General features: G+C 39.1%; 1 protein-coding gene and 1 long non-coding RNA gene across 7 annotated transcripts in view; one reads left to right on the top strand and one right to left on the bottom strand.

Moving 5' to 3' along the window:
• Positions 1-20,511, bottom strand: part of USP6NL (USP6 N-terminal like) — a 180,041-nt gene that overhangs the window by 46,362 nt on the left and 113,168 nt on the right. For 3 of the 6 annotated variants that reach the window (XM_042944849.1, XM_042944850.1, XM_042944848.1), the window contains 2 exons: positions 8,151-8,231; positions 654-761 (listed from right to left, as the gene is read on the bottom strand). In XM_042944849.1, coding sequence (XP_042800783.1) covers positions 654-761; positions 8,151-8,231 — 189 coding nt within the window. Of the gene's footprint in view, positions 1-653; positions 762-1,421; positions 3,033-8,150; positions 8,232-15,159; positions 15,269-19,999; positions 20,066-20,511 lie in introns of those variants that run through there. The other 3 variants (XM_042944852.1, XM_042944851.1, XM_042944854.1) reach the window with 3 other exon arrangements.
• Positions 8,585-20,507, top strand: LOC122223853. The gene is made up of 3 exons (XR_006204521.1): positions 8,585-8,984; positions 9,671-9,770; positions 20,036-20,507. It is a non-coding gene; the product is annotated as an uncharacterized LOC122223853 (long non-coding RNA).

Below are 20,511 nucleotides of genomic sequence, written 5' to 3' on the forward strand. Positions count from 1 at the left end.
AATTTTTCTGTTAGCCATTGTATTCTACTTTAATTTATTCCATTTATTTACATTTTCTGAGGAATATATTTCAGAATGATTTTTAGGTATGTTTCCTATTCCTTTCAAACACTGATATAAAAGGTAGGTTTAGAAAGGGTATTGAAGGAATGACTAGACAAATTTAACACATTAGCTAGTTTAAGGGAAGTGTTACTCATCACGGAGTCAAAAGTTGGACTTTTTATTAATAAATAACAAAACTGGGAAATACCTACTAATCTTGGAGGCAAACTTTTTTCTCATGCCCAGAAGCAAACAGTCAAGCACACACAGGCAGCTGTTGAATAACGGTAGTCCCACAGCCGTCTTCCCACCATGTCCATGAGGGGGAACCGTAGATCTCTTTAGTGACACCACACTGCCAGAGGGCAGCTGCGATGAGGGGTTAGTCCGTTTTCCTCACGAATATGCCCCAACACTGATCATTTCAAGTACACGAAAAGCACTTGATACTGACCGACTGATATAGAAAATAACATGTTCTTAGAAAACTCAATGTACTGTAATTTTAATATAACTTCAAATGACATGAATATCTTACATCACCTTGAAAGCAAAAGGAAATGGGTTTTACTTTTCAATTTCAAAACAAGTTAGCTGTAGATACTCACACTATAAAGGTCTCTTGTCTCTTCTTTCATTTTAGGGATCTCCAGAAGTAGAGCCCAGACTTCACCTCTGAGCTGGAGTGGGATTCCTTTGTAAATTCTCCTATGAAACTTATTAAAAGAAACATAAATTGAAGGTTACAAATGACCAAATCTTAGATTGATCCCTCAAATCAAACTAATTAATATCTGTCAGTCCTTTGTTTTCAAAGTATCCATGACAAATGATACATTTTGACATGGCACACTTGGATCCTATCATCTCTCCTCTTTGGATAGTGATGGAGACATACACAGAAAGAAGTCACAAGTAAGAAGGTGGTAATATGACTAGTACATTTCAGTATTTTCATGCCATTACAAAGGCACCCCTCATACAAAATGAAAGCATAATCAGTGCTCTTTTTTAAGGTGTGAACACGATTTACACATTCCCTGTTGATATAATTAACTAGTTATGTACTTTCTTCCTTTTCCCCCATTCGTCTAAAAGGCTCCAAATAACAAAAAGGTCGCCTTGTCCCACAAGTGTTTTCATGGCGTGTAAATACTGGAACCCCCAATATCTTTTCCTGCAGCAACCCCTCTCTGGGGCTCTCCAGAATGTGTCAACATAACATATCCTGTTATCTTCGGCTAACTCCACCCTCAATTTTCAGTTCTCTCCCTGACTCCTGGCCTCCCTGTCTCTCCCTTCCAACCCACCACCCCCCCTCCCTGCCTCTCCCTTTCCCTCTCCTCTTTTCAATTTTGGTAGCTCTTCAGGAATACCTTGCCATCACCTTTGAACGAAATGAAGAATAAATCATCAGCTTCATCAACTCTTTGGGTCCTTGTACACTTCTATCACTCTACGAATCTTAAGACTGTATACACTTCTCCATCTTCTTGAGATTGTCTCTTTTTTTTCCTCAAGGCTACTTATTCAAAATAACATACAAATCTATTGTGGTCATTACAAAGTTGTGCATAATAAAACCTGAAACTTTAAAGTAAATGTCCAAACAAGGAAATGATTAAACAAATTGTGGCAGAAATCTTAAGGAGTAAGGTAAGAATAGGTACATAATTACCTTTACGATCAAAATAATCTATGTTAATAGTATGGCTAAGAAAATAAGATGTAAGTTCTAACTGAAATGCTGACAAGTTATGAAATAATAAGCAGAGTTTCAACTCCTACTACATACTACCTAGTTTTGGGAAACTAATGCTTTAGTAACAAAGTCATGATGTAGCTTTATGAAACCGATTGCATGGTTTAAAATGAGTAACACTGTAGAACTTTTATTGTGAAACAGCGAATGTTATGAAGTTGATTCATTAGGCAAATTCCGTATGTAATTTCAGCTTTGTTCTCCTGGTATGAACACACTACGCCTCAAATGTGAAATTTCAGCAGATAGTGACTAGAATCATCCATGTGCTAACTCACACAGTCACTCTAACTGCAAGCATATACATATGGAAAGATTTTGTGTAAACTAGACTCTGCTACTTGGAGCTTTCCCAGGTACTGAACATTAACCACCATTAACTGTAAACAGGGTGTGGTTTAAAAGAACAGTGAATTTAAGATTTACTTTCCTAAAGAAAGTGTGCCACCTACATTCATTCCAAAGCTGTAATATGTATTATTACACTTTTTAAAGGAGTACCACCCACTAAAAGTATTTTCAAATTATCTGCTACATTTGTGAAGATGCTGTACTGTAAGCATCAGGTATGAATATCAGAAGGTGTGGAAATTACTGCAAATGTGAAAAGGAAAATTTCAATAGTCAAGTGGAAGATGATGGCAGGTAAACAGTAACTTCGGTGGACTCGAATCTCCATTAGGCTGATGTTTTCAATGAATAAAAAAATAAGAGTTCCTACATGTATTTCTCAAACTACATGACCTGAAAAGACTTTAGACATTATTTTACTGTTTTCATTCAATTCTGTATTCAACAACTATATATAAATGTCCATTTTTCGTCTTACAGTAAATCTAAAATTAAAACAAAAAAGACAGCTTGATTTCTTCCTTTCAAGACAGATGGCTTTTCTCTCTTATTGTACTGATCACATTCTCCAGTATAATGCTAAACAGCAAGGGATGAGAGTAAATATCATGTCTTCTTACTGATCTTGGGGGAAAAAAATTTACTCTTTCACCATGACAGTCTGATGTCAGCAGCAGTTTTGTAGACGCCCTTGATCGTGTCAGAGAAGTTTCCTTGCATTCTGACTTAACTGAGAGTTTTTATCAGGAATGGATGTTTGATTTGTTAAATGCCTTTTCTACATCTATTCAGATGAAGTGTTTTTTCTTTTTTTTTAGTTTTTTAATATATGTTGAATTACTTGAACTGATGTTCAGATGCTAAACTAACTTTGTATTCCTCAGATAAACCCCATTTGGTCATGATTTGATGTGCTAAAAAAAAAAAAAAATCAAGGGATGATTATATCAAGAAGAAATAAGAGAGACACTTCAGGTTAGAAAGAAAAAAATTAATGATCCCAATGCTACTCCAGAATTAAAATGAAAAACGAGGCATAACTTTTACTGAGCATTTACTATGTCCAGGAAACTATTTTAAGTTATTTATAGATGTTTCTCCCATTTAATCACATCAACAACTGTTATTACCCCAATTTTCTAGGTGGTGATAGTGAATCACAAAGAAGATAAATAATATGCCCAAGACACACACAAGATATCACCGCCTTTTAGCAAAAGATAATGATTTTACATTTTATAAAAAACAAAGGCCATCTTTCCAAGACCACAATGCATGTAGCTAGTAGCCACCGTTCCGCTCAAGTGAATTTACTAAGATACATGGATCAGAAAATATTAAAGAAATCCAAGAGCAGAAAGCATTAAAATGATGATAGTGAAACTGTACTTAAAAGGTAAGCATAACATACAGAGTTCTCACTTCGCCATGTCATACACCTGAAACGAACCTAACATTGTATGTCAGCTACACTTCAATTAAAAAGCTCAAAAGAAATATAAAAAGGGATGCATCTGGAATTCAAGCTTTAGGAGATAATGAAGTAAAGCATGTAAACAAAGTCACATATATCAGGAAAAATTACATTATGAGACCCTAAAATAAATAAACTGTGCTTATTGTTTTTCAAATACTTGCACTGTTACATCACAGACTGACATTATGGCAACATATTTTCTTCATCACAAATTTTCAACTATCATAGAAATTTTGGAAATTTTGTAAAACAAAGTAGGAATTATATCAAGTACAACAGTTACTAATAAAATTTGCTTATTCTCCAGAACGGTAGCCCAGTTCACATTTGTTGAGAATCTTTTAACTGGCAAAGTAGTATCTCGTACTGGCTCTAACAGTCTGTAAAGGAGGCAAAGCAAGTGCATCTCCCCTTTAAATGCTGGGAGACCAGGGCCCAGAGAAATGGGTGCTGAGGTCAAAGAACTTCATCTTCTTACTCCTACTTCAGGCCACTTCCGGCAAATCACACTGCCTCGTAAGAGATCACAGCTTTCAATTAAGTAGTAGACTTCAGCACAAGGTGATAGCTGTGCGTTCCAATTCATAAATGAGTATCGTTCATTCTAAAAAGAAACTTTGTAGTGACTGCCTGCTTTGTGGCCAACACTCACTAGGTACTATGGCTATGAACGTGAAAAAGTTCCTCGGAACTCAGTGGGTAGCAGTGAAAATAATCATGTAAACAGATAATTATAGCATCAGCTGGCACTCCTTTATTATCGAATAAAGTCACATCTAGTACTTGCTACAGAGCTGTCACACCCTGATGGGAGATGTTGTGACAGAGACAGACTCAGAGGGGGCCAGGGTGGGAAAAGGAGAATGGTAGGCATGCAGGGGTGGTTAGTCGTCATGTCAAAGGGAAAACCAGAAAAAGTTTAGGAATAAAGGTGTTGAGGTGAGGGCAGTGAATCTGCTGTGGTGGTCACTTCTTATCGGTCCCGCAACAGTGGCTCTCATCTTGAGACTGTATCAGAGATACCGTAATGGAGGAAGGGAGGCATGAACTGTACATGACAGAGTTAGGAAGATCAATACTGAAGGACACACAGAGATGTGCCAGGAAGGGGAAATGTGGGTGGAGATGACGGGGAGGAGTATAATCAATCAAATAACAATAACAACTTTAATAATAAAAGTTACGCTACCATTTTCAGATTATTTATTAGGAGGCAGCATATGTGTTTCTATATCAACTTATTTCTTACAATATTATCACGTTCCTAAAGAGGGAGGTACTATTATCATCCCCGTTTCATGGATGAGAAAATTAAGGTGCAGAAAAGTAAAGTAACTAACTCTAAGTCCTAAAACTAATAAACTAATCAACTAAAGAACTGAAATTCAGTTAGTCCAACTTCAGAAACCACAGTTTTAACAACCACGATTTAGAGTGTCTATATGTTGGATGTAAACAACATTTTAATATTCCAATTTGAAAAGTACTACCTTTAAAACTGTTAGAAATTTATTTAATGGATATGATACATCAAACCTTAAAGAAAAAATAAAGTAAGGTTCCCTGAAATCTACTTTGCTTCCAGTATCTTTGTTTCCTTGCCAACACAATCAAGTAGGCTATTTCAGTCACACAAATCCTTTTAAAAATCCATCAACTGAAAAACAACCCATCAACTGACTTAACATGTTCAATACTTCTTTCTAACCTTAGTGGTTTGAAAATAGTGATGAATGTGCCAATCCACATCATCATGGCGGCCAGTGAGTCAACTTTTCAGCCCACCAAACATGGCTCAGTTTGGGGGACGTGCAAAACCGCAAGTGTATACCATGAAACCGAAGCTCACTCTGCTTGTCTCTTTACTGCCTCTCCATTTTCTTTCAGCTTCCCTGCTCCATTAGCGCCTTCATCTCTGCCTCCAGAGAGGCAGGAGTCCCTCAGGTCCGGATCTAAAAATGTTATTTGTTTTTCTTTTAAGTTTATTCACTGATTTTGAGAGGGACAGAGGGAGGGGTAGATAGAGGGAGAGAGAGAATCCGAAGCAGGTTCTATGCTGTCAGTGCGGCGCGATCCGTGATACCACGACCCGAGCTGAGATCAAGAGTCAAGCGCTTACACGACTGAGTCACCCAGGAGCCCCTGGATCTAAAACAGCTTTAAACCATACACAAGGCCCTACTGCATCTTATAACCGTGTTCTACTTCCTCTGACCTTTTGCTGACAAACACCAATAGGAAAAGCCAACATAGAAGATGATACAACAAATGAACCGTTGAGTCTGGACGTGGTATCTCCTGCTTGCGACTAACAAGCTGTGTGACCTTGAGGAATTTATTTATAAACTTTGTGCCTCCATTTTCCCATTGTACAATAAAATGCTAATGTAAGGTCCATTCAATTATTTGACTTTAAAAAAATAACAAGTGTATCTTTCGTAGGTACTCAGCTGTGACACAACTTAGACACAATTACATCACAACTAATTACATCGTAATGTCTCCACTTAACAGAGATAACTTTGGGGCACCTGGGTGGCTCAGTCGTCGTCCGACTCTTGATACGGGCTCAGGGCTGATCTTGCGGTTGTGGGATTGAGCCCCATGTCAGACTCCCTGCTCAGCTTGGGATTCTCTCTCTCTCTCACTCTCTCCCTCCCCTGCTCATGCTCACTTGCTCTCTCTCAAAACAAATAAACTTAAAAAAAAAAAAAAAAACAGAGATAACTGCATTCAGTAGACTATATTTTTAAAACCCAATACTATTTAACACTGGCGCAGTGAAAACGGAGAGACAGTGTTCACGCTGAGAACACACAAGCAACACAAACAACCTGAATGGAAAGTCTTCCATTAAAGCTTGGATTCTTAACAACTCCATCCAATATTCTCTATCACAACTGTATTTTTCCTTCAAGATATTTTTAGAAATTTCTTCGTATTACCATTACATAAGTAAGGAATCTGTGGAGAGAAAACGTATACCTCCTCTTGGAAGAGAAGAAAAATACGTGTTTTTTTTTTTTTTTTTTTTTTTTTGCCTCAGTACAATTTAAAACTAGGTATGAACTGAAAGCAGCGATTCTTTTAAGAAGGTACATTTTGTTTCACATCAAATTGGACCATATATATCATCAAATAGTTCCAGCATTATAGCTGTGGGAAAGGGCTTTAAAATTACACATCAAAGGAAACAGTTCTGTTAAAATCTCTCTTCCTGGGAACTACATTAGCCAGAGTTGCTGTCAGAATAATAGCCTAGTAGAATTGCTTATTTTTACACAGGCTTACATACTTTCATAGATACATGTATACTAAAGAAGAACATTAAGCCGTATAATTCTACAAATATTTTGCAGGACTGAATGGGAGATGAAAGGTAGGTGCCGTGTGTCAACATGTACCCTGTCATCACCACTTGAGCAATCTTTCCACAAGGACATGAGGTAAAGTAGGTGCCAACTTTGGGCCAGTATGAGCGACAGCATGATAAGGAACAAGGGCACAGATGTTATACCTCACATTCTACTCTAAACTGATTCCTCTCAGAAAACATCTTTGAGTTCCAACCTAATACTAAAGCAACAGTTAATAAAATCAACAATCCCAAAATGAACTTACACCTGATGAAAATAAAATAATAAAAGAGTCTAAGAGACTTTAAATAAGGGTATTTAGGATGCTCAAAAAGAAAAGGGACATTAGTCCTGTGAGATGCCCTATGACAAAAAGATTTCCACCATCTAATAAGTTTCACTCAATTTAAGGTCCCTCAAGGTGTGGTCCCCCTACCACATGTTATAATAAAGACTCTGAGGAGTCCTGTAATAAAGGACTTAACTTTGCTTAACTTTGGCTCGTTCTGATATTCCCAACTTTATTTAACCAGAGAGCCCTTTTCTCATTAAAAAACCAGAGAGCCCTTTTCTCTACCACCATGAATTTCACAGCTTCCCAATGCATAAAGACTTTTGTGAGGAGACTGGGGGTGATACTAAATAGATGTGTGTGTTGTTTTAATTGGTTTAAAACTTAGCACCAACCGTACAGGGCAAAAAGATTTCAGGGGAGATTTGCTAGAAGCTTTTGAAAAGGAGATTGCTCCTGCTTCAGGGAAAGCTTTGAGAGGCCAGCCCTCTTCCTGAGCAGTGTGACATGTGGATATGAAGCCTGGAACTACTGCAATGATTTTGATCACACAGGGGAGCCAACCTCAAGATAAAGCTGACAGTGCAGAAGTCAGAGAAGAGAGAGGGAAAGAAACTAAGTCATAGGCAACGCAATGGAGAGTCTGAAGCAAATCACTCCTGAAACCATCCTACCTCTACACTGTCCAGTACATTCTCTTAACTAGACATTCTGTTACAACATAAATACTCCTAATTTACTAAATTAAGTTATAGTGAAATTTTTAACAAGAATATGAATACTCCTATCATTTAAGAAAAGCTTTTATTAGGAAAATCCACATTCAATTTGTATAGTATCAGATAGAAATAACATTATTTTAATTACCTTTTCAGTGTTCTTATATTTTTCCCATCCTTTTAGCATTTTCAACCACTTAGTCGTTCTTTCAATTTCCAGTTGTTTTTGCTAAAATGAAATTGAAATCCAATGTTACTGTACTTACAAATTACCAAAAAAATTACAAGATAAAAAAAATGCTGCTTAACAATGACAAAAACTACCAAAAAAGTTAAACTCTTAGATAGCAAATATACTTTCTAACTCTAAGAAGTTAGATAATTGATTATAGTTGTAGCAATAGTATCCCATAGCTAAAGACAGGTAAAGAGAAAGGAACCGTTTAAATTTTCCAATGCTTTAAAATTAATTGCTGAAAATACTATGTATTCTACAAAACTAAACCAAAAGGACATTTTTAGTTACTTTGCAATATGTTTTATGCAGCCACAACAACAACTACAACAAAAAGACCTTCAAAATTCAATTCTCCTCTGTTACATTTTACTGAATTCTAACTAATGTTTTCAGTGACCAAGATGATTCTTTAAAGGAGAACCAGGTATTTATGTGTGGAGAGATTAACATATAACTAGCAATATGCTAGTGAAAAATTTGTCCAAAAGTAAGTAAAGTTGCTCCCCTGAAGGTCAGCGTCTGCTTGGGGCAACTGTCACGGACATGGGAGAGTGCTGTGACTTGTGTGACAACATAAGGTCAGAAAAGGTGACAGCAAGGTCACAATGGAAGGGGCAGTCAAATCCACCTAGGGATGTTAAAGAAGATAAGCCCTAAATGAAGAACTGAAACATTATTAGGATTTTTATCAAGCACAACGTGGGAATGAATATTCTAAGAAGCATGGATAGATGTAGCTCTGAGGTAATTCAGCCCGTGGTGCCTGACAGTAGTTCTAAAGAGCTAAAGAAAGAAGCATGAGGGGTGAGGCCGAAAACGTAGGCAGGGGTCTTAGATGTCACACCAAATTGGGATTTGGAGCAAAGCTGGGGGATGGGGAGGGTGGTACAGAAAATGCTTCTTCCTTCCTTCTCTGGTCTCCAGGAGAAGGGACGTTTCTTCCTAATTATTTGGGCCTGTTGTCCAACCTCTTATCAACTCCTAAGGTGGTAAAGTGACTTACGTGATTAGCAAATTTAGACAAAGAACTAGGCATGTACAGCTCATCCGTCCCTTTTCTTCAGAAGCCTGACACAAATGTGGAAGGCGCTTTTGTACCCCATCCTTTCAGACAGAGAAAAATACCCTCCTCAGCCAAAAAGTCTGTGGGGACCTCTTTGTGTAACCGGGTCAGACCGTCTCCTGCCGGGCTTCAGAGTCAGGGAGCCCACTGCTGCTGCGCACCTAACGTGCATTCTCCCCTAACGACTCCGCACCCCATGAAGGCAGACGTGTCTGCAGTCTCCCCAGCCCCCAGAACAGTGCCGGACACAGAGGAGGTCCCAAACTATTTCATTCTCACGAAAGGAATCCAAAGTAATCCTTTCTGGTGAGCTGAGATTCCGCCATTTTGTCAATTCTCCTCAATCCCCACATTTTCTTTTCTGGAGGCCTCTGTCAGTGTCATAGGTGGATGAAGCAAAAGCAAAGGAAAGGAAAGCCCATACGGGAAAGAAAACGGTTCCGAAGACATACTTTATGCTCTAAACGGTAAGCTTATGACAACCCTGTGAGGTAAGTATAATCGTCCCTGTTTTACAAATAAGGTACAGGGGGTTAAAGGACTTTCAAATTCCCCCATCTGGTAAAGTCAAGTTTGAAGAGAGGTCCAAAGCCGGGCAGCTTGGCTTCAGGACCTACACGCTTAGCCACCACATCTATGTCTCTTGCTTCCCACGTGTCCTCGGTTCAGGTAATTATAGTTTAGATGAAAGCAATGGCTCTTCCTGACGGTCTTCAGTGCAGTCTCACAGGCAGATGGCATATGCCCACCATCAATATTTTTAGATTTAAAAGAAGCATAAAATCCCAAAGAAAATCCTGATTTTGGGGAAAGATTCTCAATTTCTAAAAACGCAAATATTTTTAGAGAATTTTATTTTTAGGCATATTTTTAAAACCCTTTAATTACTTAACTCTTATTAGAAATTGTGATGGGTTGTTCATAATAAAAGATGATCACTCGTGAGCAAAACGTACTGTTATAATTCCCATTTTTCAAAAGACTGAGCATATTCTTCATTATATTATTAGTGATAAAATGTTACAGATGGTTCCAGAAATATGTTTAATTTTAAAGCTCAGTGGGGCACTGAAATCTAATTAATGTTTCTGCTAAATGTGACTTTAGAGAAGGCCAAGCTGTGAAAAATTAAGATTGATCGAAGTTTAGTATTTTTTTGTTCTCCGGCACTTCCTCCCCTGACTTCTTCAAACACAACCCCTTTCTCCACCAACAGGAAAACACCAAATAATTCAAGCCAACCCTAGAGTATAATAACATACACTTTGCCAGGAACAACCCTGCTGAGACCTAGCAGGTCTCTTGCTCTGTTTCATTTTTATGACTATGAATTATCAATGAATCACTTTAAGAAGTAGTTATTCTTTTTTTAAGGCATACCTTGTATTCTCATATTTATCATATATGTAATTTTAAATGCTACACACTAACACGGAAGGACAAAACACACAAACACAATTTTAAAAACCATTAAGTATGCTTTTCTTTCCCCTACAGGGGGGAAAAAAAGACACACCTTGGGAAAAGCTCCCATGCTGCAGGATTTAAAAATTATGTATTAGTAGTTCCATCTCGTTTAAATGTTAACTCCGTGATGCCATCAATTCAGCTACACCTGAGCTGAACGCAGTGAATGTCTTCCCCCCCACTCATGAATCTACAACTCGTGGATAAAATATACTCTATCGCCAAACATGCTACAACTAACTATTCCAGAACTTATTCTGAAATAAGAAGTAACTGAAACCACAGGTGACAGATGTGAACCTGAATGCTCCAGAAAAACAGGCTAACGAACACCATTCTTGCCGTGGACTCAGTAACACCAAGACAAACTAGACAGAATATAACATCAAGTGAGAATCTCGACCTAGAAGCTCAGCAGATACTCAATCTCAACATATCCCAAACTATTCCCTGACCACGCTATTCCCCTTCTCTTCTCCAACGTGAATTCACAGCATCACTACCTACTAAGCCTGTCAAACTAAAACCGTTCCCTTCCTTCCCACTCCCCAATCCACATTCTGCTGGTCCATCCATGTCTCTTGCTTCCATCATGTCTCCTGTCCTGGTTCAGCAATCCTAACTCCTAGATGAAGGCACTAACTCCTCACTGGTAGCTGGGGTGGTCTTCAACTCCACCTCCACCGCTACCACATCTTTTTAAATGCATCCCAGTTAAAAACCCCTCAATGGCTACCCACTATCTACAAATAAAGTTCAAACTTCTACATGGATGGCTCTTCACCACATGGCCCCGTTCACCTTCCAGTTTCACTCCCTGCTACTTGTATGATCTGGCCACTCTGAACTATTCGTCATTCCCAGCACCTAAGAGATTTTCATGACTCTTTAAGCAAAGGTTGCTATTTGTCTGCCTATGATGCTCTTCCCCAACATCATCTGGTAAAATATATCCGTTCAGTTAAATGTCAAAGGTCTGGAACCTTTCTCAAATGCCTTCATGGTCCAAGCAAAATTAACTGTTTCCTCAGCATTTTATGGCATGGACTGAGGACCCAGCTGGCCTGGGTTTAAATTTGAATTTTGCCCCTTCCTACCTGTTTCATTTGGGGCAAGTTTCTTAATCTCTCTGTATCTTAGTTGTCTTGTCTACAACGTAAGAATTATTAGGATTATTATAATACCAAACAGCTGTGTTTTAGTTGCCCTAAATGGCCAAATCATATCATTATTATTATTATTACCATAGAAACTCCTTGACAATAGGAACCATGTCATATATTCCTGTTCTAATTTCATCACCTAGAAGAGTGGTTGTTATATTTAAAGAGTTAAATATTTTTAAGTTAAACACAATTTATATACAGAAAAATGAGTGAATAGCACTGTGAAACAATTAATAGCATTCTACCAGAGGTAGAGGGGTATGAAAGAGAAAAAATATGAATGGGTGAACCAAGATCATAAATACTTCCGAAAGTAATTCAATCATTGTAATATAGAAATAACCAGAAATAAATCATAATAGTATCTCTTACATAATGGTAAAAACGGTTATCATTCCATCATGTTGGCAACACCTTTCAAAGTATCGCCAAAAGGCAGAACTACTGATATTAGAAGTCTACACAAAATTGCTACCGAAGCTCTGTTGACTTCATACACAGACATCTGACTTCTCCCAACTTTTATTCTGAAATATTTTGAGCACGCAAAAAGTTAGAACACTGCACCATGTATTTATACAGCTCACCCTTAAATGACATATGGGTTTGAACTGTGCGAGTCCACTTATATGTGGATTTTTTTCTGATACAGCATAGTACTCTAAATGTATTTTCTCTTTCTTACAATTTTCTTAACATCATTTTTTCTCCAGCTTACTTCATTGTAAGAATACAGTATCTAATACATATAGCATTCAAAATATGTTAATTGACTGTTCACGTTATCTGTAAGGCTTTTAGTCAATAGCAGGCTATTAGTAATTAAGATTAGGGGAACTCAAAAGTTCTATGTGGATTTTCGACTGCACGAGGGGTCAGCACCCCTGCCCCCACTGTATGGTCAATGGTCAACTGTAATCTGTGTGGTAGGCTTTGAGGGAGAGTGGACGTCCTGTTCCTTCACAATTCTATCCAGTGGTCTTATTACCCTCAAATAACCCCTGCCTGAACAGATTCTGATTCTGGTGGTTCTACAATGATGTGGAGGGTTTTTTTCTAGGACTCCTTCTCTATTATTGACACTTTTCTATTGAAAAATCTTTCTCTTCTAGCCCCTCTTCCCTTTGAAATAACACTATGGTATAAAGAACTATTTTTTTTTTCAAATGTTTATATATTTGTTTTGAGAGAGAGAACAAGAGTGTGGGGGAGGCACAGAGAGAGAGAGAGAGAGAGAGAGAGAGAATCCCAAGCAGGCTCTACACTGTCAGGGTAGAACCTGACGTGGGGCTCAAACTCATGAACTGTGAGGTCATGACCTGAGCCGAATATGGAATCGGAGGTTTAACTGACTAAGACACTCAGGCACCCCAAAGAAATATTTTATTCTATGTGTTATAATCCACTCTCATCATTATTCTTTTGAAGCTCAAACTGTCCCAAATTTGGCAGGACTGCCTCTTATCTGGTTGGAGATCTGCCCCTTCAAATGCATCCTTGAGACATGCCCTATCTGGCACAAGATAATCAGGTTCATTTTACTTTACACTTTTTCTACCCCAAACCTAGATCAGCCACTTCTTTAAGAAACAGTGGTTCTTTTTAATGGGGAATGGTTTTCAAAAGCTAAAAATCGGGTACTAGGTGAGCTCAACGTTGTAACTGCTAAAATCATATAGGAGACCCTAGTATAAGAAAATTATATTCCCCTGAGAACTTCAAAACGACATCTATCCAAAGGAAAATAACGCCGAAATCTTTAAGTCTACTACTAGCTCTCTATTACCTCACTGACTATGAAAACCATCCATGTTGTGCACTTTTCTTCCCATGAGCTGTTTTCAGAAAAGGACTAAACCTTTCGTTTGAAGTTTGCAATCTGATGCCCAGTTGTCTTAAGGTGATTAACATGATTAATAATCCTGACAGCAATGGCCCTACATATACATAATGCATGGACGGATATTAAATGGACTTCTCTTCTAGAATAAGAAATCTTGGAACTCTTCTGAAGTTCAAATCTTCAGATGCTTTTCTGTCTCTCCTATTTGAGTATTGGAATGGGTGACTGAGGATAGTGGACTGGAGTCCCACACACCTAGACCTCACCAGCAGAGGTCAGGAGAGGACAAGAAGTACAGGGAGGAAAGAGCCCTGTTTAGACAGAATAATGGCACTGAAAAGTCTATTGGTCATGTATTTTGAGAAAGATTTCACACCACATAAAATTAAGATACAGTTTTTAAAGATACGAATAGATTCCAATATTCCATAAGCTATTCAAAATGTCGCGTTACATAAAGAAACAGCTGAATTCGTGAAAATTCATAGCTTTACATATCCTTTTCTCCTTATTAAAAACATCAATAAGCTCGAAGAAACAATATAATCCATTATTAAGATTGTTCTCTGCCAAATAAATATAATAAGTGTGACTGTTTATTTGTTTAAATGCCTGTTCAGGGGAATCCAAAGCACTCTGCAAATATCAACACTAATTCTCTTAAGAGAGACTGCCTACTACTACCCCTGTTTTAAGCAGAGAACTGCTTCCTGTACAATAACACATGGGCAAAGCTGGAACTAAAACCATGATTACACGACTATGCATTAGTGTACAAGTCTCCCAAAGGGCAGTAAGTGCACACTTCGAGTGTATGCTTTGTAAAGATTAACACACACGTGCAGAATTCGGCATGGTACTGTTTCCACTGAGGTTGTTCGATGAAGCCATATGTGCACTATTGTTTAGTAGTTTCCTGGAAACTGCAGGGCTTGGCCATTAGGACTAGGCAGTCACTAAGAATACCTGAACTGAACTGAAACCAGAAAAACTGCGGGAAATTCTGATAAACTAAAAAGGTTACAGTCCCCGACTGCTCGTCTGCATGTGTCTGAAGTTCTCATTCCACGAAAAAGAAACCAAAAGTATAAAGGGCAGGTCATACAATATACTTGCCGTTTTATAGAAAACTCATACAAAAGGCAGAAGTGGAATCTCAATGAGCAGCCTCAGTATCCTTCCTCTCGCTTCATAAAAGATTGGCAGATGAATATAAAATTATGTCTTATGTTAAATTATTAAGGTATGCATAGATTTTTTTGAGTGACTTCCTATTAAACACTTTAAAGTAAATAACCAATTAATTATAAGTATAAATGCACTGGGTAGGTCTTTTATTGCATAGGCAAGACTCTGAAAAAATAAAAATGTAAAAACAACCTCCCTCAAGCATGCATCTTCCACTAGTTTCTGTCTTGTATTTCTTCTTTCGTTCGCTGCCACCTTTCTTGAATCATCTATATCACCAGTTCCCAGACTTGTGGACTTTCTGGACCAGAAAATTATAACAAAGAAAAAGAGAGGTGGGGGCACTGAAGGCAGAAGTCTATACCGAGTTACCAGATTTTATTCTGCCAATTATGGGTATCTTTTGTTAAATGATACCTTCCAATTCTTCTCTCCCTAATTTTTTAAATAAAGGCGACTGTAACATTCCAAGTGTTTAAGTCACCGTATTTAGTGTTATAAAGCAGCCATTACATTCATTTGATTATCCATTCAGCCACCACTTGCTCAGCCTAGACTATGTGCAATGCTCTGTGTTCTGGGGATACAGGACAAAGTAGATCCCCCCCCCCCCAAATTACATCCTGGAGAGCAAACACACACACACACACACACACACACACACACAGAAGTGAGTAACATATTTATAGAATGTGAAATAGTGTTAAGTGTTAAGGAGAAAAATAAAGGAAGGAGGGGGATAATTAGGATGTGGTGGGGGGAGGGAGTTTGCAATTTTAGGTATCATGCCAGGGAAGGTCTTATTCTGAAGGTGAAGGTGACATTTGAGTAAATAGGAAAGGAAACGGAATGGGTCCTATAGCTATGGGGACGAAGGGGGGAAAGCACCCCAGGAGAGGAAGCAGCCAAAGAAGGAATATGGCAGGCGCGCTCTGGATCCATGAAGGAGCACAGTGAGTAAAGAAGAGAAGGCACTGAAATGAAACAAGAGACTTAACAGAAACAAGGTCATAAAGGGCAATGAAGGTCACTCTGAGGACTTATCCTTTTACTGTGAATACAGCTGAAAGCCAAAACGATGTTCCAATCAGAGTGTCACAATCTTACGTGACAGGCTCAATCTATCTCTTTCGGTGAGCAGAAAGACTGTGGGGAGAGAGGGGTACAACAGCAGAAGCAGGAAGACAGAAAGCTCCAGAAGAGACATTAACAGTGGACAGGGGGGCAAAAGTGGTGATGATAAGTCATCAGATTCTGAATCCATTTTGAAGGCAGAGCTCATAGGATTGCTGACAGACGAAATGTGGGGTATGAACGAAAGTCAAAGATAACTTACAAGTTTTAGCTGAACAACTAGAAGAGTAGAGTTCCCATTTACTGACAAGGGGAAGTCTGTTGACAGAATGGATTTAAAGAGAATAACAGAAGCTCCAGTTTGGACATTCATTAGACACCTAAGTGTAGACATTTAAATGAATGTACCAGGGTACACAAGCCTGGGATTTGGGGAGCCAAGTCATCAACACACAGTTGGCATTTAGAGCCAAAGACAAGATGAGATGACCAAGGAAAAAATACGGATAGGAAAGAGAAGTTCAAGGCCTCGCTCTGGGGCACATCAAAGTACAGAGATCAAGGAGATGAGAAGGTACAAGCAGAGAAACTTTGAAAGAGCAGCCAGTGAGGAAAGAACACGCGGAACGCATGAGGGTTGGAGGGCCAGGAAGAGAGAACGTGTAGGAAGGAGGCGGCAGCCTACCGCTTCAAACACACGCTGCAGGCAGACCAAGAGTCAGACTGGGAACTGACGGCTGCATCACAGCATAAAGGGAATTAGGGAACTTAATACAGGCCAGAAGGAGGTGGGGATAAGGGGAAAAGCGAAAAATCTGATTGGAATGGATGCAAGAAGGAAATGCAGGAAAGAAATGGAGAAGAAAGAGTAGAGACACCTCTTTCAAGAAGCGTTGCTCTAAGAGCAAAAGAGAATCAGGGCAGTTCTGGAGGTTCTGAGGAGGAAATGGGGCAAAAGAAGATTGGTGGTCTTCAAATGTATGGCCAACTAATCTTTGACAAAGCAGGAAAGAATATCCAGTGGAAAAAAGTCAGTCTCTTTAACAAATGGTGCTGAGAGAACAGGACAGCAACATGCAGAAGGATGAAACTAGACCACTTTCTTACTCCCAGTCACAAAGATAAACTCAAAATGGATGAAGGACCTGAATGTGAGACAGGAAACCATCAAAACCCTAAAGGAGAAAGCAGGAAAAAACCTCTCTGACCTCAGGCGCAGCAATTTCTTACTTGACACATCTCCAAAGGCAAGGGAATTAAAAGCAAAAATGAACTATTGAACCCTCATCAAGATAAAAAGCTTCTGCACTGCAAAGGAAACAATCAACAAAATTAAAAGGTAACCGATGGAATGGGAAAAGATATTTGCAAATGACATATCAGATAAAAGGCTAGTATCCAAAATCTATAAAGAGCTCACCAAACTCCACACCCGAAAAACAAATAACCCAGTGAAGAAATGGGCAGAAAACATGAATAGACACTTCTCTAAAGAAGACATCCGGATGGCCAACAGGCACATGAAAAGATGCTCAACGTCGCTCCTCATCAGGGAAACACAAATCAAAACCACACTCAGATACCACCTCACGTCAGTCAGAGTGGCCATAATGAACAAATCAGGAGACTATAGATGCTGGCGAGGATGTGGAGAAACAGGAATCCTCTTGCACTGTTGGTGGGAATGCAAACTGGTGCAGCCGCTCTGGAAAACAGTGTGGAGGTTCCTCAAAAAATTAAAAACAGATCTACCTTATGACCCAGGAATAGCACTGCTAGGAATTTACCCAAGGGATACAGGAGTGCTGATGCATAGGAGCACTTGTACCCCAATGTTGATAGCAGCACTTTCAACAATAGCCAAATTATGGAAAGAGCCTAAATGTCCATCAACTGATGAACGGATAAAGAAATTGTGGTTTATACGTACAACGGAATACTACTTGGCAATGAGAAAGAATGAAATCTGGCCATTTGTAGCAACGTGGATGGAAATGGAGAGTATTATGCTAAGTAAAATAAGTCAGGCAGAGAAAGACAGATACCATGTTTTCACTCATATGTGGATCCTGAGAAACTCAAACAGAAGACCACGGGGGAGGGGAAGGGGGGGGGAAGTTACAGAGAGGGAAGGAGGCAAACCATAAGAGACTCTTAAATACTGAGAATAAACTGAGGGTTGCTGAGGGTTGGGGGGAGGGGAAAGTGGGTGATGGGTACTGAGGAGGGCACCTGTTGGGATGAGCACTGGGTGTTGTATGGAAACCAATTTGACAATAAATTTCATATATAAAAAAAAATAAAGAAAAAGAAGATTGGTGGTCTTGTTGTTGTTTTCTGAGAGAGATAATACATTTTACATTGATGGGAAACATCAAGCAGAAAGAGAATGAATTCAGGTGGGAGAGGGAAGAAGAGACTGAGTGATGTCCCTGAACAAGCAACAGTGATCAGAGCCCGTAAGCATAGATGAAAACAGGTAGGTAGGTAGGCATGGTTATGGGCGTTTGTGGAAGTTCTTCTCTGATTGCTTCTATTTTCTTGTAAGAAGTAAGAACATGAACTGAGAGCATGGATGAGGTACTGGAAATCTAAGCAGGAAAGAATGTTCCAGTGGCTAAAATGGAGCAAAAATTCACTAGGAACAGCATGATCTCTAGGCAGCATTAACGTTCGACTGAAGTTTGTGATCATGACTTTAAAGTGAAACCAGTCAGCATGGTTGTGAGTCTTTTCCCAGTTACACTGAGCCAGACAGGAGCAGGCACTGCAGAGGCAAAAAGCTGGCCTCAACGTGGCCTGGAGTTTAGTCCAGAGGAAGCAAGAGAGGCAAGGAGGGGAAAGGTATGTGCGAGTGACTGTAGTGACCTAGAGTAGGATTTCAGCTGGGAAGAGAGGGGAATGAAGACAAGAGTATGGTGAGAGATAATGTCACAGTGGTTCTAGCAGTGGACTCCAAGGATCAGTGAAGTCAGGACACTAGACAAGAGAGTGGGAACAAGCCCTCAGGTTCCCTTTTCAAGGTGGACTGAGAGAAGTCATCAATAATCTCCTATCTATTGTCTCACTTGACCTTCCTCTAGTCATTGGATGGACAGTGAGTGTCTCAAAGCAGAAACTATGTCTTATGTGACCCTAGTATTCTAGGCAGTACCTACCCCAGGGCTTGATACACAGTTGCTACTCAATAACGTATCTACTAAGAAACTCATTTGCTAAAACATCAAGGTTATGGTACTGGGAGAGAATGAGGCAGTCACATGACAATTCAACTGCAGGAAGTACCTCTAATGATCTTCATATATATCAATGGCAATTTTGTCTACATCTTAAAGGTATGCTTCATTTTTTTTCAGAATTTTTTGATTTTAGAGAGATTTTCTAAAGTATTTTTCAAATTCTCATTACAATATTTTTACCTCTATTATCTGAAACCCAGCCTCCTTCCCACATCAAACATACACAAACTGAAGATAATCCCAATAAATAGCCTGCCTTTCATTCTGCAATTCACTTTTTGGTACAGAAAAAAACAGAGAAGGGGAGGGAACATCTGATGAACCTTAAAACACTGAATCTTGGGGCACCTGGGTGGCTCAGTCGGTCAAGTGTCGACTTCAGCTCAGGTCATGATCTCACAATTTGTGGGGTCAAGCCCCATGTCGGGCTCTGTACTGACAGTTCAGAGCCTGAAGCCTGCTTTGGATTCTGTGCCTCCTCCCCCCCCACCCCTCCCCCTGCTCGCTCTCTCTCTCTCTCTCTCAAAAATAAATAGATAGTAAAAAATTTAAAAAGAAAAAAACCACTCAATCTCTAGTTCTCATGCACATGCACCTATGGAACCAACTCCCTAGCCAACCAAGTACAATGAAGAAAGGCAGAAACACTAAGCTTAAAAACAGTGACAGGTTTACTATACATAAGATTTCTCTAAGTCCTTAAAAGCTAAAAGACTTACTTGAATAAGGCAAAGTTTTGTTGTTGTTGTTTGTAGGAAATTTGATTACAGCCTCATGGAACAGTTCTGAAACAAAAAACTATGGGTCTAGAATGGTGCTTTATTAGCCAAAGAGTGCCTGAGAATCGCTTCAGAAGCTTTCCGCAGATGCCCTGAGTTCCTGCCCAGAGAGTCTGACCTAACAGACAGAAGAAGGTCCCAGCAACCGTGCTCTGAAAGGGCTCTGCATTCAAAGCATGAATGAGAAGTGGACTGAGTCCTAGACTGAGAGCTAACTGTCTAGCATACAAGTCTCTGATGACTGCTACCTTTCTTTTTTTCTCAACTATCTATCAGAAGTTCCAAAAACCTCCTAAAATTATTTCACCATTAATTACTTCCTTACTGTGGTATACTCTGGGTCAAACTCGAACAATGCCTGTACCATTTACATATAAGCCGGCACTCAAAATCACAGAGGTGGTGGATTTTATCCCTCTGATAAACATAACTCACTAGAAACGATAAATAAA

Source organism: Panthera leo, chromosome B4 (genome assembly GCF_018350215.1).
Source record: "Panthera leo isolate Ple1 chromosome B4, P.leo_Ple1_pat1.1, whole genome shotgun sequence".
In the NCBI taxonomy this organism is placed as follows: domain Eukaryota; kingdom Metazoa; phylum Chordata; class Mammalia; order Carnivora; family Felidae; genus Panthera; species Panthera leo.